The 25,348-nt window shown below is 43.5% G+C and overlaps 1 protein-coding gene across 2 annotated transcripts; it reads left to right on the top strand.

The window, feature by feature from the left end:
- Positions 1 to 10,103: 10,103 nt before the first annotated feature.
- On the top strand, positions 10,104 to 25,213 carry WDR74 (WD repeat domain 74). Of its 2 annotated transcripts, XM_044680237.1 has the most exons (11): positions 10,104 to 10,167; positions 10,255 to 10,364; positions 12,067 to 12,188; positions 12,526 to 12,589; positions 14,889 to 15,038; positions 15,144 to 15,245; positions 23,798 to 23,898; positions 23,987 to 24,042; positions 24,136 to 24,281; positions 24,419 to 24,475; positions 25,005 to 25,213. In XM_044680237.1, the coding sequence occupies exons 1-11, from the start codon at positions 10,107 to 10,109 to the stop codon at positions 25,197 to 25,199; spliced, it is 1,164 nt and encodes a 387-aa protein (XP_044536172.1). In that variant the 5' UTR covers positions 10,104 to 10,106; the 3' UTR covers positions 25,200 to 25,213. The 2 variants fall into 2 exon arrangements, with proteins under 2 accessions (XP_044536172.1, XP_044536173.1); XM_044680238.1 differs by lacking the exon at positions 24,419 to 24,475.
- Positions 25,214 to 25,348: the final 135 nt, after the last annotated feature.

Raw genomic sequence — 25,348 nt, 5'->3', positions numbered from 1 at the left:
AGACACTGTAGGGTTGAACTGGCTCACCAAGATGTCAATCTGGAGATGGGAAGAGAAGGTGGCCAGCGTAGAGGTGATGATGGCCTGGGAGACGGCTGAAGGGTTGAAGGATTAGAAGTGGGGGAGATGGGGAGATAGAGAGCCGGGTCTGGAGACAGGAGGTCCTGGGTTCAAGTGTGGCCTCAGACACTTCCTAGCTGGGTGACCCTGGACAAATCACTTAACCCCAATTGCCTAGCTCTTGCAGCTCTTTTGCCTTGGAACCAATACCTAGTATCAATTCTTAAACAGAAGGTAAGGATTTAAAAAAAAAAAATAGATGCCAGATAATCTTGAAGGGAAGACATTAACTACCGGTGGGGAATTAGGAAAGCTATTTAGGAGATATCTGAATTATTTCTTGAAGGAAACCAGGGATTCTCAGAGGGTTCGAATCCTGGTACTGTCACTTTCTAGCTCTTTGATGCTGGGTCATCTTTGACTTAACAGTTTCCTTATCTGCAAAATATGGAGAAATAAACCTTATATTTACACAGCTCAGAAAGCTGGTCTGATCAAAGTGCTTTATTACCTTTGGGCTGGGTTGTAAGGCTTGCAAGGGAAGAGAGAGCATTCCTCTAACGACGGGCTTTATTGAATAAGAGGCAAGAACGGACGAGAAGACATGGATGTACACTTGAGCTTTCCCGTCACCTTCTGGGTCCCTGTCTTTAGCCCAGAGAAAAGAAGATTCATACCTCACTGATCACAGAACATCCGTTCTCTCCAGACACTAACACCAACCCAAAGAGGACCTACTCATGTTAGGAACTCTGGGATTTTACTCTGAGAGAGAAAAAGGAACTAGATGCTGGGGTAAGGTAAGCACATTCCCTTCCACCTTTGGATATCCCAGTCATGAGCATGCCAGGGTCTGAACACAGGGGCTGGGAGAATCCTGAAGTTAGTCACTCTGGCATTTCTAGCCTCATTGTTCCTGACTCTTCTCAGAGAAGCCTGGTCTAGCCAACCTGCCTCTGGGCCAGGGGTCGGCAATCTTTTTGGCCACATTTTTTAAAATGTCATTTCGTGAGAGCCATCCAGTGCTCCCAGTGCCGCTCCTGTAACAGCACCTGAAAAAAAAATGGACTTCATGGCTCCTGCAGAAAGAGCCATATCTGGCCCTCGAAAGAGCCAGATATGGCTCGAGAGCCATACCTTGCAGACCCCTGCTCTGGGCTATAGAAATGGGAGCCATTATTATAATGGGAGGGGAAGTGGGTGGTAACCCTCTCTCTAGAATTGTGTGTGAGGAGAAGGGAAGGATGCAGGAAAGTCCAATCCCATCCTTGTAAGCTAGTTATCTCATCACAACCTCAGAAGCCCAGGCAGGGGAAGAGATGCTGGTGGGTGGGATATGCAGGGATTCTAGGATTGGAAGCATTGCTGTTTATTAAGTCAAGGCGGAGAGAGAAAGAGAGGCAAAGAGAGACAGAGACAGAGAGACAGAGAGAGGCAGAGAGACAAAGGCAGAGACAGAGAGAGCCAGAAACAGAGAGAGATTGAGAGCGCACCCTGATTGTAGGACCACGACATTTCTTAACTTCACCAGACCCAGGAAGAAAACCCTAGTGAGGAAACTTCCTGACTTCTGGGAAGACACGGAAACCTTTTATGCTTGTCATCTTTGGTAGTGAGCAGTAATTGTCGGAGGCAGGAGAGTGTCTCTAAACCCATAGAGTAGTCTGGTGATGACACCGGACCTGAAATCTAAGGGTATAGATTCAAATCTCAATCTGTTACTTTCTAGCTGCGTGACCTTAGGCAAGTCCCTTCTCCTTTCTGAGGAGGTACAAGAAAGGATTGGATGAGTACTTACTACATTCCAGGCACTGCAATAAGCTTTGGTGATACAAGTAAAAGTACAAAGAAAGGCACTGCTACTATTGTGCTCTAAGAAATGACAAGCTGGGAAGACTTATATGAACTGATGCAGAGTGAAATGAGCCAGAACCAGGAGAATCTATACACAATAATAATAATATTGTACAGTAATAGCAATATTGTAGCAATGAGTATGGGCAGCTAGGTTGTACAGGGGATAGAGTGCTTGGCTTAGAGTTAGAAAAACTTGACTTCAAATCTAGCCTCAGATACATGATGGTGACCTGGGGCAAATCCCTTAACCCTGTTTGCCTCAGTTTCCTCATCTGTCAAATGAACTAGAGAAGAAAACGATAAACCACTCCAGTATATTTGCCAAGAAAACCCCAAATGGGGCCAGAAAGAATTGGATGCTGCTGAAAAGACTTACAACAATAACAAACAGTGACTAATTGTGAATGATTTAGCTATTCTGAATAGCACAGTGATCCAAGACAATTCCACAGGGCTCATGATGAAAAAATGCTGCCCACTTCAGGAAAAATAAAAATGATGAGGTCTAAATCCAGATCCTCACCACAACCCCAGGAGGTAGGTGCTGCCATTCTCCCCATTTTTACTGATGAGATAACTAAAGTAAAGACTACTTTGCTCAGGGTCATACTGCTGGTGCCTGAGATCAGATTTGAACTCAGGTCTTTCTCACTCCAAATCCATTGTTCTATCACTTCACCATCTATCTAGCTGCTCGTGGAAAATCTTTGAACATGGAGAATTATAGTCAGACCTGAGCTGTGACAAAATTATTTTAACAGTTATGTGAAAGATAGATTGGAAAGAAGAAAAACTAGAGCTAGGCAAGTCAATTATGAAACTATTACCATAGTTCAGGGGAAAGAAAATGAGAGATTGAACTAGGGTGGTCTCTAAGAATAAATATTTAACAACCGGCTTCCAGGGGTAGGGAAGAGAATGTACACACGACATACTTTTAAGTTTGATCTACATTATTAACATTTTCTCCATCAATTTCTTAAGTCTAGGAAATCAACAAGACAATAATAAATCAAGCCCTGACTTATAGCATTTATGGATTTCTGAGGTATAAATGCTTACGTTGAACATTTAACAATTCTGAGCTAGCTCTGTCTGGCACTCTTCTGGTGCTTTTTTTCCCATCTGAGATAGGAAGAGATGGACGAGATGTATTAAAGTGGAACTGTTGGGTTCTGGCAGCAGATGGAATATGGACTGTGAGGGACAGAAAACTCTTGAAGATGACCCCGAGGGAAAGCTGGGAGGAAAGATGGCTTTGAGGGAAAAAACCAAGTTCCATTTTGGACAGGCAAGAGTTTAGGATGCCAAAGCTTATCACACTGGACAGGCTGACATAATAAATAAACTTTAAAGCTAAATATAAATTCATTTTAAAAATAAAAAATATTTTTAAAACAGGCAGTTTGTAACAGGACTGATTGGAACACAGAAGGGAGATTGTAACTGGAGATAGAGGTTTGGGAATCGTCTGCCTAAAGATTACTAAAACTATGATCTTGCTGCTACTCCATACATGGATCTGGGCACACACGAACTTCTCTGTGGTGGAAGTAAATAGCCCTGGTGGCACAAACAGGAGGAGCATCAGTCAAAATTCCAAAGGATTCGAATGACCTCAGGCTGCAATGTGTGAGTTCACCGCCAGGTGGGGATCTAGGCAGCATCTTCTTCTCCACTCCCACTACTCTCTGGAGCAGACCAGGAGAAAATGGGGAATTAAGGAGATCTCTAAGGAAGAGAGTGTAGAAACCACTCTGTGGCCCAAAGCGACTGTCTAAGGCTGTAGAACTTGCAGGGCAGGTGCTGATCTGCTCTGCCTGGATAGAGTTTCTTCAGTGAAATCACAGGTCTTCTCTAAATAACAGTCCTCCGGGTTCGTTCCCCTCACTCTATGTCCTCCCTGTGCCTTGTCCTAAACCATGACTCAGTTGGGCATTTGTCAAGAAAGGAGATTTTGGTCTGCTCAGTTTAGCAGCTGGTCTTCCTGGTCTCCTAAGCCCTGCTCTTTTTGTTCCCAAAACAGTATGGGCTTCAAAAGCTGGGTTCATAGGCGACCAGCAGATTTCTGACTCTCTTTTGCCAGTTACAAGCAGTTTCAATCCTGTTCTTAAACCCTTTTCTTATTGGAGGAAAGAATGGCATCTGCCAGGCCACTGTGTGACATTTGAGGCCCCAGCTGATGGGTGTTTTCTCTTTGAGCTCTTTCTCTATTTTCTGCTTCTTCTCCATCATTCTGTTGTTTGACTCTCTCTCATTTCTCCTTCTGGCCCTCTTCATTGGTTCAGATGCCAGGTCCAATGCCCAAAGAACTGTGCCCTCAGACACCAGGTCTGGTGAAATCCTTCTCCTTGTTACCTGTTGGACAGCTCTTGTATGTGCCATCCTTGGCTGTTTTGAAAGCTTGGTCACTTCTCTTCCTTCAAATGCTCTCTTGGAAATGTCAGGGACTCCAGTGGGTTTCCAGGATCATCTGTCTGTAGGTGGATAGACCCATGGCAATAGACCAATCCAGGCCATTCTGTCTCTTGGACTTCAGGCCTTCTTGGTAACTGTCCTGCTGGAGTCTAGTTAACACCTTCCATTTCCCACTCCTCACATATCTAAAATGGAACTCATGATAAGATCATAGGCTGTAGAGCTCCCATGAGATTTAGGGTTAGAAAGAACCTTTTTGGTTATCAGAGAGTGGTCCTTTCACCATCCCAATCACTTCTTTATTGTTCTCCCTCCTCTCAAACCCTCCTGTACATGAGGAAACCCAGAGACTTGGAGGTAAAGGGATTTGCCCAGGGTAAAAGGACCAATGGGGGGGGGGCAGTCTGAGACAGGATTCCAACTTGGATCTATTTGCTCCTTTTGAGGAAATCTAGGAGTCCTTCCTCCCCCATTCAGCCTCTCCTGATCTTGAGCCCCTCTCCAAGATGGAGGGCAACACCATCCTTCTCTCATTGGCCTGACTCCTAGCATCTAAATCTTCTTGACTAGCACTGTCTGCACTGCTCCTCTTCTCTTCTGTGGGAGAACAAGTCCTTGAGAAGGTGAGTCTACCTTTCTTCACATTCTCCTTGACCTTAACATTATTCCATTGAAATATTTTGTTTTCTCTATTTTGTCCCTCTATGTCTGTCTATTTTTCTGTCTGTATCTATGTCTGTCTGTCTCTCCCCTCCCTCTCCAAAATTACCAGTGATGCTCTAATCCCCAGAACAAATGAATGGCTTTATCTCTTCTCCATCCTCATGCTTCTTGACTCCTTGACTGCAAATTTTGACACTCTGTAACCAGCAAAATATGGAATGAATAAGGAAACAAAGATTTGGTATTCTGAGCATACTGATTTATTAAGCAATGCATACCAATTGTCTAACAGATCGGGACCAAGCCCCTTCGTCAGTGTAGGGCTGGACCCTATATACAGGCTTTTATACAGTTAAAACAATCAAATAGGGCCAATTAATCAAAAGGAAACAGTACATTAGGCAATCTCATTTCTAACTGGATGAAAGATTAGGAACTTTCCAAGTTGAAAAGGGAAGACTAAACAGGCATAATTTTCTGAATTCAGGGAAAAGATATCCCATTCCTCCCCAAGTATCTGTAAACAATCAAAGGAACATGGAAACAATAACTGAAAGATCAATGTGGGGCCAGTTTTCAGATAAGACACATGAGCTGCTTAAAATGTACAAAGATGAGAAAACTTCTCATATCAATTTTAGGATCTATGTTTCTGATCAACATAATCTAAGTCCTTGGTAAAAGGTCTCTAAATAGTAGGTTCAAGTAGTCCAGTTTCCTAGTCATACAGACCCTGGTTCAAACAATGAATAGTTTCCTCCCAATTCCCACAACTTAATAAACTTTTCTCATAAAACAGAATTTAGCCTAGGCCCATGATTGAATAGAAAGGGAACTAAGCTAGCTCCAGAACTAAATCACAAGATGGAGTCAATATAATTCTCACAATTAATCCCTTGTCCTTTCAATCATCTCAATTCTCTTATAACTGGTCAGTCCCACTTTTTTGAGGAATACCTTTCTCTGTAGGCTTACTCCATTTCTCCTCTTACCTCTCCTCAATCTCCTTTTCTAGATCTTGGTCTAGGTCTCATCTATCCCACTGCTTATCCCCCAGGGCTCTCTGTCCTAGTCTCTATTCTATTCTTCCTCTCCATTACAGTACTTTGCTTAGTGAGCTGATTTATCAGCTCAGGTGGAATCAATTATCCTCTCTTTGCAGACGGTTCTCCAACCTACTGACTTACCCAGGTCTTACCTCTCTCCTGGCACACAGCTCTAACTGCCTTTCTCTATATAGGTTCAATTCACTAAGTCCGAAACTGACCTCATTCTCTTGCTCCATTAAACCCTCCCTATTTCCTAACTTTTCTATTGCTCTCAAGAGCATCACTATCATTCAAATCCCCCAGACTGTCAACTCCTCACTTTTTCTCACTCTGATGCCCCACTCCCCATTCCCCCATATATAGATAGATCACTTTACCCCTGGACTGCGTGGTCTCACTTCTCCCTCCTATATCTCCTCCTCTTGTCAATTTTTTTGTTTAGTTGTGTCCCAACTCTTCATGACCCTATTTGGGATTTTCTTGGCCAAGACACTGGAGTGGTTTGCCATTTCCTTCTCTGGCTCATTTGACAGATGAGGAAACTGAGGTAAACGGGGTGAAGTGATTTGCCTGGGGTCACACAGATAGTGTCTGGGGCCAGAATTGAACTCACAAAGATGAGTCTTCCTGACTCCAGGCCCAGCACTCTATCCACTGTACCACCTAGCTGCATCTTGTCAAAGCCATCTTCCTAAATGCAAGTCTGACCATGCTACTCTTCCTACATCTTTTCTATAAACTCCTATAAGTTCTAGCTTTCAAAAGCCTTCTTCACCTGCCTCTCCTCTCCCTCTTCATCCCTTTTCCAGTCTTACACCTTACTTACCCCTACTGTATTTGATGATTCAGGGATGCTGCATCTGAAATGCTTACCCTATTCCTCTCTGCCTCCTAAATTCCCTCAGTTTCCCTTATGTTCCAGCCCAAATCCCTCCTCATAGATAGAGAAGCCTTTGATGATCCCTGATTAGGTCTAGTGTCTTCTCTGCTGCTTATCTCCAATCTTTCCCAACTTGACCTTGTATATGCAGTTATTGGCCCATGTCTCTCCTGTCCCTTAGTAGATGAGCTCCTTGAGAGTAGGAACTGTCCTTTTCTCTGTACAGGCACATAGTGTTCACTTAATAAATGCTCGTTGATTAACTAAAAGGGTGAGTCAGAGAGAGATTGACAGAGGGTCTTTCATACAACCAGGTGTGCTGATAAGTAGAGTGTAGAGGATGGATAGGACTGGAGATAGCATCCTGAATGGGCTGATGGAGGCTGGAGGCAGTGTAAATGAATGGCATGCCAAGTAGGCCTGTCCTGGGATAAGGAAGAAGGGTCTGGTGTGGGGCAGGAGAGTTAACTTGAGCAAACACTAAGATTTGAGGGCTGAGCAGACTCAACTTGCAGCTCCAGTGAGTATGCATGTGGGCACGGGTCTGGAGTACAGATATGGGTGTATGGAGGGCTTGGGCAGGACAAAGAGTGTTCCTGGTCAGTCTGCCTTGAATAGGCAGCAGACAAGAGAGTGACAAGGTGGAGCAGCCACCCGTTTGGCATCGTTTTCTGGTCTATTAAAGGTTAAGGTGAAGAGTAAGATTTACTATAACTGTACCCAAATCCATCTTAAATTTAAGCCTTGAATCACAGAAAAAGTCCCCTTTGTGCAAAGACTATAGTTTCCTCTGCATTTTCAGGGAAGCAATAATCAAGGATGTCTCTCCCACTTGCCAGACTGAGGTGTCAAAACTGTATGAACACTTTTATTAAGATCCCCCACCCCACCAGCACTACTCTTCCTGCTCTCCTCTGTATTTTAATACAGAATTATGAAAGCCCTGCTGACTTGGAAAACTTATTCTGTGATGTATTTAGCTTTCAAAGTGTGGCATTGGTTGAAATGCTAGAATAAAAGTCACAAGAGGGACAAATAGGTAGCACAGTGGGCAGGTTGTCAGATCTGGAGTCGAGGACCTGGATTCAAATCTACTTTCAGACAATTCCTAGCTTTGTGACTCTGGGCAAGTCACTTAGCCCCAATTTTCTAGTCCTTACCACTCCTGCTTTTAGAAGTGACACTAAGACAGAAGGTAAGGGTTATAAATTAAATAAATAAAAAACAGTTCTAAGATGAATGAGGAGGAAATTCTGCATTTAGAAGATGGATCCAGTGGAACACATCTTAACCACTATGTTTAATATTTAACACAAATGCAACAATGTCCCACAGAAATGGCAGTTATCTACAACTAATCCATTAAAAGGGAGGAATAAATGTCCTATCACAGATTGTAGCAGTATATTATCAGTCAGGTGGTTCATGGGTTTAGGCTTCTGGCAGTTAATTGGAGTCAATCATCTCATTGTTCCCTTAGTCATTCAGAGGGATAGAACAAAATGTGACCCTCCACTAGAACACCTGCCCATTTAGCTAAATAGCTCCATAAAAGAAAGGTTTGGACACGAGGTCCTGGTAGCATCTAACTTCTAGTCTTGGCTGTGAGAATGTCAGTTCAAATCTCAGTTAAGTGGAAAGTAAATAAGGATGTCTGTTGGCCCTTCAAGGAGTGGAGGAAATTTTGAAATATGCACTATTATTGTAAATAGCAGCTAGCCTGCAAACCCAACTAGGATTAATTATATCCCCTCACTTCCATAGCTGCAGTCTTTAAAACACTGAGAATCCTTTACTTATTTGTATACAGGGAAATCATTTCCAAACTGGAATGTGAACTATTTTTGATATTGAAGGAAAGTCCTAATTTCAGTGTGGGGCGTCAAATGAAGCTTTCCACAGTTCTCTGCTACTACGGTCCTCAATTGACTGGGATTCTAACCAGAAGACATGGGAATGAGTTGGATTTAAGTGAGGTAAAGTTGCACAAAGTCATTAGCTACAGCTTCTTAGAGCCGCAGGTGAGAGTTGGGTGAACTGCCAGACAACCAAAGGTGGATGAACCCTGAAAAGGGCTCAGCAAGTTTTCATACCAGAGGTGCTGGTCCTCTTGGAACACCTAAAAGAGAGAAAGAGGAGACAAAGGAGACAAAGAAAAAGGGAGGAAGAGAAAGAGAAAAAGGGAAGGAGAAAAGGTCAGAATGTAGAAGAAAAAAAGGAGAAAAGAGAGGAAGGGAGGACCAGAGGGAGGGAAGGAGGGAGAGAAGGGAGAGAGAAAGAGGAGAGAAAGGAGACAAAGAAAAAGGGAGGAGGAGAAAGAGAAAAAGAGAAGGAGAAAAGGACAGAATGTAGAAGAAAAAAAGGAGAGAAGAGAGGAAGGGAGGACCAGAGGGAGGGAGAGAAGGGAGAGAGAAAGAGAGAAAGGAGACAAAGAAAAAGGGAGGAGAAAGAGAAAAAGGGAAGGAGAAAAGGACAGAATGTAGAAGAAAAAAAGGAGAAAAGAGAGGAAGGGAGGACCAGAGGGAGGGAAGGAGGGAGAGAAGGGAGAGAGAAACAGAGAGGAAGATCAACAGAATGGACTTGAGTCTCTAGTGAGGAGCAGCCCTCCCATTACTCTGCTTCAGGACTTCGATGTATACTTGTCGATTCTCGCCCATTGATTACATCTGAAATGTACAGCAGACGCAGATCTCAGTTTAGATCTCGCCTTTTCCTTCCCTCGCATATATCAGATGTACTCGGGGACAGATCCGCTTCGCCCGCCCCTCGGCAGAAGGGAGGAGAAGCCGGTGTCAGCCGCTAAGCCCACTCAGGGTCAGGAGAGATGGGGGTGTGTGAGGGGGTGTTCTTTCCACCCGGAGCCAACTCCGAGGAAGGCGCCACTATCAGCCGGCTGCTACGAAGTAGCTGGATTCTTTCGAAGCCCGGGGCACTGCCCAACACCCAGAGAATTAGTTTTGGAGGTGCCCCTACGGGGACTCCGGGACTCCTCCCTGCGAGGGGAGGCCCTTAGTGTTCTACTCTCGGAACGTTTCTTAGAAGAGCCGCCATTTCCTACCCGGATGGTTCTGGAGGTTGCATCCGGTCCCTCGATAGAGGCGGGGCCGGAAGCGATGGTCGGGAAATAAGCCTTCCCTCACCCCCTAACCTCGCCCCGGAAGTCGCTTGGCGGAAGTATCATGGCGGCATCGGCACGCTGGAATCACGTGTGGGTCGGCTCGGAAACCGGGATCTTGAAGGGTAAGCTGGGTCGGGCCGGGCTGTAGAGGGAACCGGGGCCGGGTCGGGTCGGGACGCGGTGCTTAGCCCCGCACTCTTCCGCTGCAGGTGTGAATCTGGTCCGGAAGCAGGCGGTGAACTTCACGGAGGCGGCGGGCAGGCCCCGCCGCGAGGAGGAAGTGAGCGCGCTGTGTTGGGCCGACGCAGCCGAGAGCCAGGTGAGGGGCGGGGCGCCTCCCTCCACCTCCACGCAGCCTGCGGGGATGCCTCCCGGGAAGGGCTGGGGTCTGAATCCAGGGTCTTTTGCTACCGCTTCTTCTCCGGGACAGAGACCGTGCTTTCGAGCTGGAACTGTCCAGGACCAGCGGGGCAGGAAAAGAGTTGGGAGCCAGGTGGCGGGTAGAAGACATTGAACCCTGGGCCGAGCTCTTGATGTCTTATCCTAGTGAGAAGGCTGATGAAGAGCTTGCGAGGGCCCTCTCAGCCTTCGAAAGCTTATCTCAAGTCGTGGGCAGAGAGCCAGTCCCAGAGACGGGAGGCCCTAAGTTTAAATCTGGCCTCAGACACTTCTAGCTGTGTGACCCTGGGCAAATCATTTAACCCCCATTGTCTAGTGCTTATCGTTCTTAGAACCGATACTTAGTGTTGACTCTAAGGAGTTAAGGATTAAAAAAGAAAAACAAAAAGGGAAACTTATCCTACCAGGCTGGACCAGCTGGCTTGCCCTAGTGTAGCAAGCGTTAGAATTCCTGTAGAGTTTTGTATTTTAGATTTGAGCTACTTCTCTGACTTCTGTATTCTGTGGAACAAACCTGATCCTCGTCTCTGCCTTTAAAAATAGTTCAGCTTCTGCATTTGAAATGAGATGCTTAAGGGTTAAGCTTTCCTCTAAACACTGTTGAAGGAAACCCTGTCCCCCTGCAAGGTGGCAGGTGAACCATCTTTGTCAGTTTTATCTACTTCCCCTGCCAGTGAGTCCCAGTCAGTGACCTTGGGATGCAGCTGGAACCCATAAATTCCCAAAAGTATTCCTTAGAGACAAAGAGAGGTAATTTTCATCCCAGTGTGTGTGCTATGCCCACTTTCTTTAACATAACCAGCCATGAGCCCTGTGGTACTTGCTGGCTGGATGGATGATTTTTGTTCAATTCTTTGTTCTGTGCTTATAAAAATTAGTTGCACCTTTAATTCTGGGTCTTAGGCTAGAGATGGAGGCAAGCCATTGGCACGATTCTTGGGCTACTAATGAACCATAATCTTGTTTAGAGAAAGGAACCTCATTTCATTTTTTTTCTTAAATTTCACACGCAGCAGAAGCAGTTAGCTTCAAGAGTTTATTGATTACCTACTGTGTGCCAGACCCTGTGCTAGGTGCTGGGGATATAAATACACTAATAACAACTACATCAATAAATATTATTTGAATACTATGTAGTAATAATATGTATAATAAATAATTACATCAATAGTAACAGCATTTATAGAGTGCTTTAGGATTGACAAAGTACATAAAGTAGTTATGGTACATGGTTGTATGGGATGGAGCCAGAGCTCATGAGCTTTAGTGTTGGGGGAGAGGAAACCAACAGGAAAGGCTTGATAAAGAGACACTACCAGAAATCCAGGCAGTCAGTCAGTTGCCAGTTGACCTGAGGATGAGTGTTTTTGTTTCTAGCAACTATGTGAACTGTTCTTCATTGTAGAGAGAGACCCTGATCCGTGCTGAGGACCCATTTACAAAATCAGGCCCAGTCTTCCTACTGTGTGTTCAAATTGTCTGTGTTTTTCTCCAACCTAGGAGAGCTTTGTGAGGCCAGGAACCCTGCCATCTTAGCATGGCTTTATGAATTCTGTAGGCGTAGGTGCTTCAATGGGAACTTCCAAGATTCAGAGCCAGTTCTGCCTCCACATCCCTTACAGATTCTAATCGGCTGTGCCAACAGGACTGTGAAATCCTTCAGCACTGAGGAGGGCACGTTCTTGAAGAGCAGGTGCTGTCCAGGAGGAGAAGGGACTTTTCGGGGACTTGCAAAACATGATGGGTAAGGGCTCCCAACCTCTACCTTTTATTCCTCTCTTCAGTCCCATTCCTGGGTCCAAGTTGAGCAGTCTCCTCTACTCTCCTGCCAGCTTTGAGTTCAGTACTCCCCAGCCCTTTCCCCAAGCAGATCTTGGCTCAGGGCTTCCTGGCTCAGCACTTTAGTTTCCTGCTTTAGTCTCTGAACAACCCTGGCTGTGGGGGAAGCACTGGGAGCCCTTCTTAATTGAGCCAAGAAGTACAGGTGGGTGCCCTGGGTTTGAGCACTGAGCTTGCTTCCCTGCTGGAGCTCATTTGTTACCTCATGTTTTATCCTCAATCTCTTCCATTCTGAACTGCAGGTGCCTCATCACTTGTGTGGAGTCAGGGATTCTCCGTGTCTGGCCTGAGAACTCCTCTGAACATGTAAGGGCTTTGTTTTTCCTTTATTTACAAAAGTGGTTTTGGTGGTGGTTGTTGAGTTAGTTTGTTTCTTATAAGCCAGTGTCTAGATGTTGAAACAAAAATAAAGGATGTGGAATTTGTATAGAGTTCTAAATTACATAGCTTGATGTATGAGCAGCAACACTGTCCTTTGGGAGAGTTCTGTTACCCCTTCTGAATATGGTTTTCTTCAGTGCATTTTTCTGGATTCCATGGCTGTTCTCATTAAGGACATGATCATTAGATTCTCATTCTCTATGTGTTTGTTATTTTTTTTCAATTGGTACCCTCATTTGTCTTCTTGTTCTTCAAAGCTTACTTCTTAACATGCAGGCATTGGCCATGACTTTTTTTTTTTTTTTTTAACCTTTATCTTCTGTCTTAGAATTGATACTAAGTATTGGTTTCAAGTCAAAAGTGAGCTGAACAGGGGGCAGCTGGGTAGCTCAGTGGAGTGAGAGTCAGGCCTAGAGACAGGAGGTCCTAGGTTCAAACCCCGGCCTCAGCCACTTCCCAGCTGTGTGACCCTGGGCAGGTCACTTGACCCCCACTGCCCACCCTTACCAATCTTCCACCTATGAGACAATACACCGAAGTACAAGGGTTTAAAAAAAAAAAAAGTGAGCTGAACAGGCTGGGCAATTGGGGTTTAAACCCAGGATCACACACTGGCCAGATGTGAATCCAGGACTTCTAATCTCCAGGCTTGGCTTTCTATCCACTGAGCCACCTAGCTGCCACTATTCCATGATAAGTTTGTTCAGTCATCGGCACTTTTTGGTCATGTGGGTTTCCAATTTTTACTGTTACGAATATTTTTGCAAAGGTTGGTCAGTTCTTTTATGCCTATAACAAAGAAACAGGTTTCTTGTGCTAAAGCCATGTTTTTTTCAAAAAGATTCGAACAGGTCATAGTTCCATCAGCCTTGTTTCTTTTTTTAAAATAGAATTTTATTTTTTTATTTAACAAAATCTTTTATTTCCCTTCTATTTCCTCCTTCCCCAATACAGGTTGAGGGCAAAAAAAATAGGTAAACAAGCAAAACAGATTGTTATCTCCTTCATCCTGAGTCTGTCCCCTCTCCGTGAGATGAGCAGCTTGCTCATTATTGGTCCTCAGGGCTTTGGGTTGGTCTTTGCATTGAGCAGAGCTCTGAAGTCTTTCAGAGTTATTTTTCTAGATAGTACAGGGTGTGACTATACAAATTGTTCTCCTAGTTCTCATCTAATGCTATGTCCTAGTGTTGGAAGTGTTTCCTGGGCTTCTCTGGAATTATCCCTGTCATCATTTCTGAAGGCATGGTTGTGATCTAGTATATCCACATACTCTCATTTGTTCAGCCTTTCCATCCCCCATCAATGGACACTCCCTCAGTTTCCAGTTCCTTGCCACCAAGAGAGCCGCTATAAAGATTTTTTAACATCTTGAATTCCTTTCCTCTTTATTTGATCTCTTTGGGGTGTCATCGACCCATTTGTGGTTGAGTTCCAAATTGTTTTCCCAAAGGGCTGGGTCTAATCCATGGAAGCTTTTTGAGAGTTGGTGGTGAGGTGGGCAGCAGGCTAAGTTTGTCTTTGCTGGTTTCTGAAGAGAAGATTCAGGCAATGTTTGAAGATGGAAGTGAGGTTGGATCATAGTATTTCAAGGTAGAAGGGACTTGAGTCCAACTTTCTCATTCTATAGAACAAAGAAACAAACCCAGAGAGTAGACAAGATTTTACCATGGGCCCAGTGGTATTAGGTGGCTATTTAGACCCCAGGGTCTTGGATTCCAAATCAAATATGACCTCAGTTATACTCAGCTGCCTCTCCTACTAACTGTCCTTTTTTATTATAAACAGTCATTGAAGATGAGCTTCTGCATTTGGGATGAGGCAAACCTTACCTTGGCAGCTAGGTGGTACAGTAGTAGTGCCAGGTCTGGAGTTATGAAGATCTGGGTTCAAATTCTGCCCGAGACACTTGTGAGCCATATGACACTGGACATGTCATTCAATCTTGTTTGCCTCAATCTCCTTATCTGTCAAATGAGTTGGAGAAGGAAATGGCCAACCATTCCAGGATCTTTGCTAGAAAAACCCTAAATGGGATCATAGAGAGTCAGAAAGAGCTTAACTGACTAAACAGTAAAGTTGATGATGATGACAGCCCTTACCTGGCAGGTTTCCTGTCTTCTCTGTAAAAGGAAGTAGATCTGACTTTTGGGGAGTCCATTTGAATTCTAAAATCTTGAGCCACCAGAAGGACTTCTTTCTCTCCTCTGTGTTCCTTTCTGTCCAGATCAAAGAGCTCAGTGTGGGCCCAAGTGTGTGCAAGATGCGTCAGGATCCTGATCGACCCCACATAGTGGCCACTGGTGGGAAGGAGAATTCACTAAAGGTGTGGGACCTGCAGGCATCATCTCAGGACCCCATATTCAGAGCCAAGAATGTGAGTGATGATATCTAGGTGAGAGAGGCAGGAATCTCTCAGGACAGTGTCGGAGTCACTGCTGGACAGGCAGAAATAGATCTGACTTAATGTGTTCCTTTCTAGGTCCGCAATGACTGGTTGAATCTCCGGGTTCCCATCTGGGATCAGGACATCCAGTTCCTTCCAGGCTCACAGAAGATCGTCACATGCACTGGACATCACCAGGTGAGAAAGCAGAGGTATTGCCCCTGGGGTTCACCTGGACTCAGTAGTAGCCCTGTGACACAGTCTTATTGTCCAGCATTTCTGCTGGTCCTAATTGCTGCCCATCTTGTCCATCATCTCTCATTCAGGCAATGAGCAGAAGAGAACTTCTTCTGTTTGCCATGCATTGTACTAAGATAAAATAGTCCCTCCTTGCAACAGGGAAACAAATTGTACACATACAAGTATATAAAAATAAAATAAAACAAAGGTCATTGAATTACAAGATAGTTAAGGAAGGGGGGGGGGACGGGACACCAACAACCAAGGAAGGCTTCCATGATCATAGGAGGAAAGCATTCCAGGTCTGGAGGATGGCTATGCCAATGCATTGAGATTAGAGATAAAGAATTCAGTTTTGGCATCAGTTTGTTGTTTCTGAAAAGGGCAGGGAATCTGGAGAGGTCTGGCTAATGGCAGCCAGATTGTGAAGAGCTTTAAAGGGCAAACAGGAGATTTGGTGTGATTCTTGAGGCTGTAGGGAGCATGGAGAGAGCAGAAACACTTTGGCAGACTGGGGAGGAATGATTGGGGAGAAACTTAAGGCAGGAAGACCAGGAAGGAGCCCCTGAGTGCAGTGGTACAGGTGAGAGAAGGAAGGAGTCAGATGGGAGATGTATTGGGGATATAGAAAAGGTAATATTTGAAGAAACAGTGTCAGATGAGTGTGGAGTCCAGGGTAGCAGTAGAATTAGGGTTAGGATTATTGCTCACTAATTATTAAAGGTTATTAATGCTCAAAGTTATGAATAATTAAGGTGTAAAGGTGGATATTAAACTTTATCCAAAATCCCTTTCATATGTTGTTGTTGATAAAAGCAGGCTGACTGCATTTAAATTGAGGTAAGATATGGAGTAGTTAAACTCTGGCAAATGACAAAAACTTTTTGGAGGCAGGTTACAAAAACAAACCTTATTTAATGTACTAAGGTTTAAAGAAAGAAGGATAGTAAATGGGGTTGAGGTAGAAGGTTCCCTAAAATCTATTTGGTGTACTAAGCCTTTTAAAAAAAATTTAAACCCTTACCTTCTATCTTAAAATCAATACTGAATATTGGTTCCAGGACAGAAAAGCAGTAAGGTCTAGGCAATGAGGGTTAAGTGACTTGCTCAGGATCACACAGCTAGGAAGTGCTTGAGGCCAAATTTGAACCCAGGACCTCTTGTTTCTAGGTCTGTCTCTCAGTCTCCTGAGCTACCTAGCTGCCCTCAGGGTTAGGATTTTTTTTTTTTTTTTAAAGTAATTCCTTTGGGAAAAAATAGGGGATTTTGGAAGAGGACAGAGTTTTGGGGAAAAGATATATGTTTTGGACATGTCAGGTTGGTAATACCTTTGAATATCTAGTTAGAAGTTCCCAGTAGGCAGTTGTTGAAGGACTGAGGAACAAAGGAGAGGGAAGGTGAATTCTAGATCAAGGAGTCTTCAGAGAGATAATAAAACCTATGGGAAGTCTGTGATCATAGGTTTATACCTCTAAAGCTGGGAGGGACCCTCTAACTTTTTTTAAAAATTTTATTTAATTGATTAATTAAGAAAATTTTTCCATGGTTACATGATTCACGTTCTTTCCTCCCACCCCCCCTCCCGTAACCAGTGTGCGATTTCACTGGGTTTTACATGTCATTGAGCAAGACCAATTTCCATATTATTGATATTTGCATTAGAGTGTTCATTTTGAGTCAGTATCCCTAATTATATCCCCATTGAACCATGTGATCAAGCAGTTGTTTTTCTTCTGTGTTTCTGCTTCCACAGTTCTTTCTCTGGATGTGGAGAGCAGTTTTTCTCATAAGTCCCTCAGAATTGTCCTGGGTCATTGCATTGCTGCTAGTAGAGAAGTCCATTATATTCAATTGTACCACAGTGTATCTGTCTCTGTGTACAATGTTCTCCTGGCTCTGCTCCTTTCACTCTGCATCAATTCCTGGAGGTTGTTCCAGTTCACATGGAATTCCTCCAGTTCATTATTCCTTTTAGCACAATAGTATTCCATCACCAACAGATACAATTTTTTCAGCCATTCCCCAATTGAAGGGCATACCCTTATTTTCCAATTTTTTACCACCACAAAGAGTGTAGCTATAAGTGTTTTTGTACAAATCTTTTTCCTTATTATCTCTTTGGAGTACAAACCCAGCAGTGGTATGCCCTTTGCGCATATTTCCAAATTGCCATTGAGAATGGTTGGGTCAATTCACAACTCCACCAGCAGTGCATTCATGTCCTAATTTTGCCACATCTCCTCCAACATTTATTACTTTCCTTTGCTGTTGTCATGTTAGCCTATCTGCTAGGTCCTTTAACTTTTTTTTTATAATTTTTATTTAATTTATAAATTTGTAACATTTCTCCATGGTTATAGAATTCATGTTCTATCCCTCCCCTCCTCCCACTCCTTCCCATAGCCCACACATAATTCCACTGGGTTTTACATGTGTCATTGATCAAGACCAATTTCCATATTATTGATATTTGCATTAGGGTGTTCATTTTGAATCAATATCCCTAATTATATCCCATCTACCCATGTGATCAGGCAGTTGTTTTTCTTCTGTGTTTCTGCTTCCACAGTTCTTTCTCTGGATGTGGAGAGCGTTCTCATAATTCCCTCAGAGTTTGTCCTGGATCATTGCATTGTTGCTAGTAGAGAAGTCCATTACATTCAATTTTACCACAGTGTTCCTCTAACCTTCCTTGACCAACCCTGAATCCTAGCTCGTGAGAAGCAGGCTTTGAATTTTGGTCCTTTGATGTCAAAACCACTGTACTATATTACTTCCTTCCTTGAGACTCCCTGGCTCCCCTTAAATCTTAAACTCCTTCACCTTGGACAACCCATCAAACATGAGTTTTTGTCTGAGACTGCTAAGCCTCATACACCATCATAGTTTAAGTTCTCTGTATCTGTGCCTACCTCTATTCTCCCATATCTGGGAAGATAATGTTTGTGACTTTTGGTTTTATGTCACCCATGTTTGCCCCAATCTCAGGAGCTATCTTATACGAGAGAAAAGTCAGCAAAGCCCAAGAACTGACCTGATTCAGTGCAGTGTTGGAAACCCCAAGACTCACCCTTAGTACAGAATTTGGGGATGGAGGATGTGTCTCATCTTCCACTTTGGGGCCAAGCTTAGTTTTTCTAGTTCTTTGGCGTTCCCCTTGTTGCATAGTTCATAGTTCTTCCCATTTATATTACTATAGTCTTGTGGGCAGTGGTATTCCTGTCTTGTCTTCCTCTGCATATTCATCACACTCATTTCTATAGTTCACTGCATTAATGGACCACAATATGTTCAGCCATTCCCCAATTGATGGGTATCTACTTTATTTTCCTTTCTTTGCTACCACAAAAATCATTGCTATAAATAATTGATAAGGAGCCATTATTTTTGTCAATGACTGCCTTGAAGTATATGTCCAGTAGTAGACTTTCTAGGTCACGTTTTTAGTCACTTCCTTAGCATACTTCCAGGTTGCTTTACAGAATGGTTGTATTCAGCTCTACCAACAGTGTGTTGGTATGCCTTCTTCGAACATTGACTGTTCCCTTCTTTTGTCATCTTTGTCTACTTGCTGGGTATAAGGTGAAATTTTGGGGGTTTCGGGGTTTGGTTTGTATTTCTCCTCATTGGTAACTTGGAACATTCTTTTCTGTAGTTGTGAAATAGCTAGCAGTTCTTTTGTGAAGTTTGTTCCTATCTTTTGACTACTTACCTGCTGGTGGATGGCTTTTTTTTCTGTTTTTTTTTTTTTTAATAAATATTTTGAAATTAATCTGTCCTCCTGTTACCCACCTCCCCCAAGTACAAATTTTTGGAGAAACTAAATTGAAATTGGGCCTGTATGGCCAAAAATAATAGCTAGAATTTATATAATGCTTTAATGTTTTCCAAAATGTTTTCCAAACATCTAATTTTTCCTCACAACAAATCTTGGGAAGTAGGTGCTTTTATCTCCATTTAAAAATGAAGAAAATGAGGCAGACAAGGTTAAGTGGCATATTTGGGATTACATTTGAACTCAGGTCTTGGGCCCAGATCTCTACTGCACCCCTGGTTATCTCTCTGCATTTTAAATTCTATGTCAGGAGGTAAGTGGTATATATCATCTTCATTCTTTTGGATTAATGGTTTATTATTGATCAAAATTCTAAAATCTTTCAAAGTCATTTTTATCTGTAATATTCTAGAAATATTATCTAGTTCTGTTCACTTTGAATCAGTTCATAAAAGCCTTCCCAGTTTCCCTCAGAACTGTCCATTTTATTATTTCTCTTGTGCTATCCTCTAATAGATTTAGAATCCACAGTTTGGCCATTCCCTATATAGGACAACATCTCAATAGTTTCTAATTCTTAACTACCATGAGAAGAGTTACTGTAAATATTTTTGCACATATAATTTCTTCTCTCTTTAATTTCTTTGGGATATAGGGCTAGTAGTGGTATTGCTAGTTTAAAGGGTATGCACAGTTTGATAACTTTATGGCTTTGTTTTTTTTTTTTAAACAAAAATTTAAATGTGTTTTGGTTCATATATCCAAACTGAAATCTTATCTTTTCTCAAGTTAGCTATGGAATTTTTCTTCAAAGCTATTAAACAACAAAAAAAAAAGTTTTCCTAGACAAAGGTGCTGATAAAATTCTGTATTCCATGTCCATCATGCAGATAAATGCTTCTTGCTTCATCATTACATGGATTCAGTGATGTTCCTGGCAATTCTATTTTCCTTTTGGACAAGAATTCAGGAAAAGTTCAGTATACCTATGCTGCACATGAGGCTGATCCTTGTCCATCACTGCCATGGCATCCTCAAGGGTCTCCAATACGATCTTAGTTATACATTGCTTTTCCTAGAATTCCACAGATAACATATATGTTCCCTGTTTTCCTGTTTCCCCTCAGACCATTTATTATTTTCTCATCTTTCCCACTGATAGGTGTGAGATGGATCTTCAAAATTGCTATAGTTTGCATTTCTCCAATTACTAGTGATTTTAAACTTCTTTTTAAAAAAAATGATTGTTAGCTTTTATTTCTTGCTTTGAAAAATGTCTGCTTGTATCCATCAACTGTTGATCTATTGGGGAATGGTTCTAATAAATTTGAATCAATTCCTTATATATCTGGGAAATGAGACCCTTATCAGGGAAACTTGTAAAGATTGTTACCTGGTTATGTGCTTCTCTTCTAAATTTTACATTAGTAAAAAAAAATTTTTTTAACCCTTACTTTCAGTCTTGGAATCAATACTGTTTTGGTTCCAAAGCAGAAAAGCAGTAAGGGGGCTAGACAAATGGGGTTAAGTGACTCATTTGCTATCACCCAGCTAGAAAGTATCTGAGACCAGTTTTGAACCCAGAACCTCCTATCTCCAGACTTGGCTGTCTATTCACTGAGCCTGTTAGCTGCCGCCTCCTCATTCCTTATAACAGTAATATTTCACCACAATCATATACCCAAAACTTATTTAGCCTTTCTTCATTTCCAATTCTTTGCTACCACAGAAAGAGGCACTATAAGTATTTTGCACAAATAGATTTTTTTCTTTTTCTTTTTTTTTTTTAATCTCTTTGGAATACAGCACTAGTAGTAGTCTTCCTGAGTCAGAGAGTATACAGAGTTTTATAGTTCTTTGGACATAATTACAAATTGCTCTCCAGAATGTTTGGATTAGTTCCCAACTCCAACAACAGTGCATTAGTGTCCCAATTTTCTACACCCCCTTCAACATTTATCATTTTCCTTTTCTGTCATCTTAGCCAATCTGATAGGTAGGTGATACCTCAGAATTGTTCCAATGTGCATTTTTCTAATCAGTAGTGATTTAGAGCCTTTTTCATATGAATATATCTTTGATTTCATCTGAAAACTACCTTTATACATTTTATATTTATCAACTGGGAAAATTTGACTACGTTCTTTATATACTTGAGAAATGAGGCTTTTATCAGAGAAACTTGCTGTAAAAATTTTTTCCCACTTTTCTGCCTTCTATCTTGGCTGCATTGGTTTTGTTTGTGCAAAACTTTAATGTAATAAAAATTATCCATTTTGCATCCTTTATAATGTTCTCTGTCTCTTGTTTGGTCATAAATTCTTCCCTTATCCATAGATAGGATAAGTAAAACTAGTCCGTGCTCCCCTAATTTGTTTATGTATAAATCATGTACCCATTTTGACCTTATCTTGGTATAAGGCGTGGTGAGGTGTTAGTCTCTACCTAGTTTCTCCCAAACTGCTTTCCAGTTTTCTTGGTGAGTTTTTATTCCAAAGGGTGGGATTTTTGGTTTTCAGGCACTAGACTACTCTGGTCATTTATTGCTATGAATTATCTACTCAGTCTGTGCCACTGATCCACCTCTGAATCTGGAATAGCTAGTTCCAGATTGCTTAGATGATCACCAGTGTGCAATACAATTTGAAATCTGGTGCTGCTAAGCTGTTTTATTATTAATCTGATTTAATCTATTTATAGTCTTCAGTACATTGAGCACTGTACATTGCTGGGATAAACCCCATCTGGGCATGCTTCAGTTCATTTAAGATTTCATTGGTTGGTAGAGTTTTCCTTTTCTGTTCTCTCCTTTGCTTAGGCAGATGAGAAAAGGTACCCTATTTTATTATGATTGCAAGCAACTTGTGAAATATTAGAATTATTCTCTGAATATTTAATAGAATTTACTTGTGAATCCATCTGATCTTGGAATTGTCTCTTTGGGAATTCATTTATGGCCTGTTCAGTTTCTTTTTCTATGTTGGAGCATTCAGGTGGCACCAAAGTGGAATTAGGAAGGCCTGAGTTCAAATTCAGCCTCATTTACTAGCTGTGTGACTCTGGCAAATCACTTCATACCTTGCCTCAGTTTCCTCAACTATAAAATGAGGATAAAAGTTGCACCTACCTCGCAAGGATTGTTGAGGATCAATGAGTTAATATTAGTAAAATTGTTAATGCAGTGCCTGGTGCATAGTGAACATTTGCTTGTTTTCTTCCTGTCTCTAAACAAATCTTGTTCTTTAGATGTATTAGATCAGCAACCCTCCTCTCTGCATTTTCTAATTCTTTCTCCTAATTAGTGATGGTGAACCTATGGTCCCAAAAATGGCATGGAGAGCGCTCTCTGTGGGCACTCAGCTGTCTTGACTATCCCTCTTCCCCTCCCCCCAACACACAGTTTGTTATAGAAAGGCAAAGGGACTCCAGCAGAACTGTTCCCTTCCCCCCTCCTCTTCACCATGCCCATGTACATTTTTTACATCCCTTTTTCCTCTGCTCAGCAGTCCACTGGGAGTGCTTTCTCTCTTCCCTGTGTGGGGTAGGAGGGGGTAGCAGCAAAGTACTTGGTCTGGGGGGATGGGGGAGTGGCAGGGCCCAGCACTACATCTCTAAAAGGTTCACTACCATTGTCTTAGATCATTGATTCCCAAAGTGGCTGCCACCGCCCCTGATGGGTGCTGCAGTGATCCAGGAGGGAGGGCGGTGATGGCCACAGGTGCATTTATCTTTCCTATTAATTGCTATTAAAATTTTTTAAAAAATTAATTTCCAGGGCGCTAAGTAATATTTTTTCTGGAAAGGGGGTGGTAGGCCAAAAAAGTTTGGGAACCACTGGACTAGATCATCATTTCTTAGCCTGGGATCCTTGGACTTGTTTGATAATTTATTTAAGAATAACCTTAATTATATAATCCTGTGTATTCTATTTTATTCCTTTAAATATCTTATTCTGACAGGGGGTCCAGGCTTCTCTGGACCCTTAGAGAAATTCATGAGCTAAAGAGTAAAGAATCTCTGCCCTAGACTGACAGCATTTAGACAATGTGAAGGTTAGGGAATTAGGAGCCCAAGCTGTGTGGACCTAATCAAATCTTTTTCTTTGATCCTCGGCCTCTTTACTGCATATTGCCTTCAATCTGAAACTATGCTTATGACATTCAAGGCCTTCTAAAGGCTGGCCTGCCTCTGCCTGTTCCCTCTGGTCACCCAAGAAGAACTCTTCAGTCCTTCAGAACTGGTAGAAATTCAATCAAGAATTGTTCAGAGGTTGTGGTCCTTGGTGAGCCTCCAGGTTTTCCTGTCTAGACTTGTTCTGCCCACCTAGATTAGCTCCACTTTGGAATGAGCCCATCTCAACTGCAGAGGTTGGGACGACTAAATTTGCAGGCTAAAAGACCAGAGCTCACCGATCACTTTCTGTTTGATGGAGAGTCATTAGCATTTATTGGTGTGTGAGTTTATCTCAAGATGGGTGTAGAGGAAGGTGGGCCAGACAGATTCTTGAGTTCTTGGAAGATCTTAGAGAGGACTGAATGGGGTCAACTTCTCCCTCTCTAGTCCCTTTTACAGGTGAGGAAACCGATGCTGCTGCCCAGAGAAGGGGAAGGGGAAGGGATTTGCCCAAAGACATAAGGTAGCTCTGTCTCCAGCTCAAAGTTTACAGTCTGGCCCCAACCACCTGTCAGGCCAAGGCTCTTTCCACTCCCATGTTAAGATCCCAGTTTCCTTTCAGGTCCGAGTGTATGACTTGGCCTCCCCACAGCGGAGACCTGTGCTGGAAACCACTTATGGAGAATATCCCCTGATGGCAATGACCCTTACTCCAGGGGGCAAGTGAGTAATGGGGGGCAGAGGTCTGGGGGAGGGAGGAGTCTTGAAGAGCAGCTCCCATTAATTTGTCTGCTATCTGGTCTCTCCGTAGCTCTGTGGTGGTGGGGAACACTCATGGACAGTTAGCAGAAATAGACATTCGGCAAGGTGAGTGAGTATACAGGGAGGATGAGGACAGAGGGAAGGAGCAGCCTCTCGGCCCTTCTGATTACCTTCCCTGAAATGCTCCCCACTGCCCAGGGCGCCTGGTGTGCTGCTTAAAGGGTCTGGCAGGCAGTGTTCGGGGGCTGCAGTGCCATCCAACTCAACCCATTCTCGCTTCCTGTGGCCTGGACCGAGTACTACGAGTACACAGACTTCGGGAACCTCGAGGACTGGAGCACAAGGTGACCCTCCCTTCTCCCCCCAGCCACCCCCTCCACATCCCACCCCTGTCCTATTCGTTCCCATCTGTTCCTGGTGGGAGGAAGGACCTGCTGCTCCTCCCCCATTCTCACTCCAGTCTCCCAATTGTCTCCTTTAGGTTTATCTCAAGTCAAGGCTGAATTGCCTCCTCTTGTCAGGCAGGGACAACTGGGAGGTAAGAACACCATGGAGTGGAGTAGTGGGCTGCCATGTTTCTTGTGGCCCTTCCACTGCCTGTGCTCTGGGGTGCTGGTGCTGGGCTGAAAAAATGACACCGTCAGAGCTCTGATCTCCAGAGCCCAGCACGAAGCTCCTGTGCTGCACTAGGTTAGGGACACAGCTCACTGCCCCAGGGTGAGAGTAGTCAGCAGAGTGCCCTGGAGCCTAGATGGGCCCCCCCCCCAAGGGGAATGCAGGAGTCGAGCCCATCTCAGCCTTGTAGGGATCAGGGTTGAGGTCTGGGGTTCCCTGAGCTTAGATGTGCACCCTCAAGGGAAGGCTTTTAGGCCCTGGGACCACTAGTCCAGGGGTGCAGAAGGATCAGGGTTGGGGTCCAGGGGCCCCTGAGCCAAGATGCGGATGGAGTTTTTTTTCCTTTTAGGAGATTAGAGGGTTTTGCCAATGCCTCTGCTGTTTTCCCATAATCCTTGCTCTGCTCCCCAAAAAGGAGGCAAACCCCTCACAGGTCCCTTTTCACTCACCAGGATGAGCCCCGGGAGCCTGCCCCAGGCCCTCCTGAAGAAACAGAGACGGATGAGTTGTGGGCTTCTCTGGAGCCTGTGGTGTCAACTGCTGGAGCCAAGAGAAAACAGGGGGCTCCGGGAGCCCAGCCTGGGGGGAAGAAGAAGCGCCTGCAGAGTTTGGGTGCCCCAGCACCCCTAGCTCCCCCTTGTAAATAAAGAAGTCACTACCCCTCTATGACCTTGTCTCTTAGGGAAACCGACTGCCTGGTCCTTGGGAACGCCCCAGCCTGGGGTCCCTGGCGCGCCCCCCCCTCCCGCTGGGGGGAGGGCTCTGACGTCACAGAAGCCAGGGAGGAGGGCGGGGC

The sequence above is a fragment of the Gracilinanus agilis genome, chromosome 6 (assembly GCF_016433145.1).
Source record: "Gracilinanus agilis isolate LMUSP501 chromosome 6, AgileGrace, whole genome shotgun sequence".
Classification (NCBI taxonomy): Eukaryota; Metazoa; Chordata; class Mammalia; order Didelphimorphia; family Didelphidae; genus Gracilinanus; species Gracilinanus agilis.
Note: the sequence above shows the minus strand (reverse complement) of the source record. Positions and strands in the feature narration are given on the sequence as shown.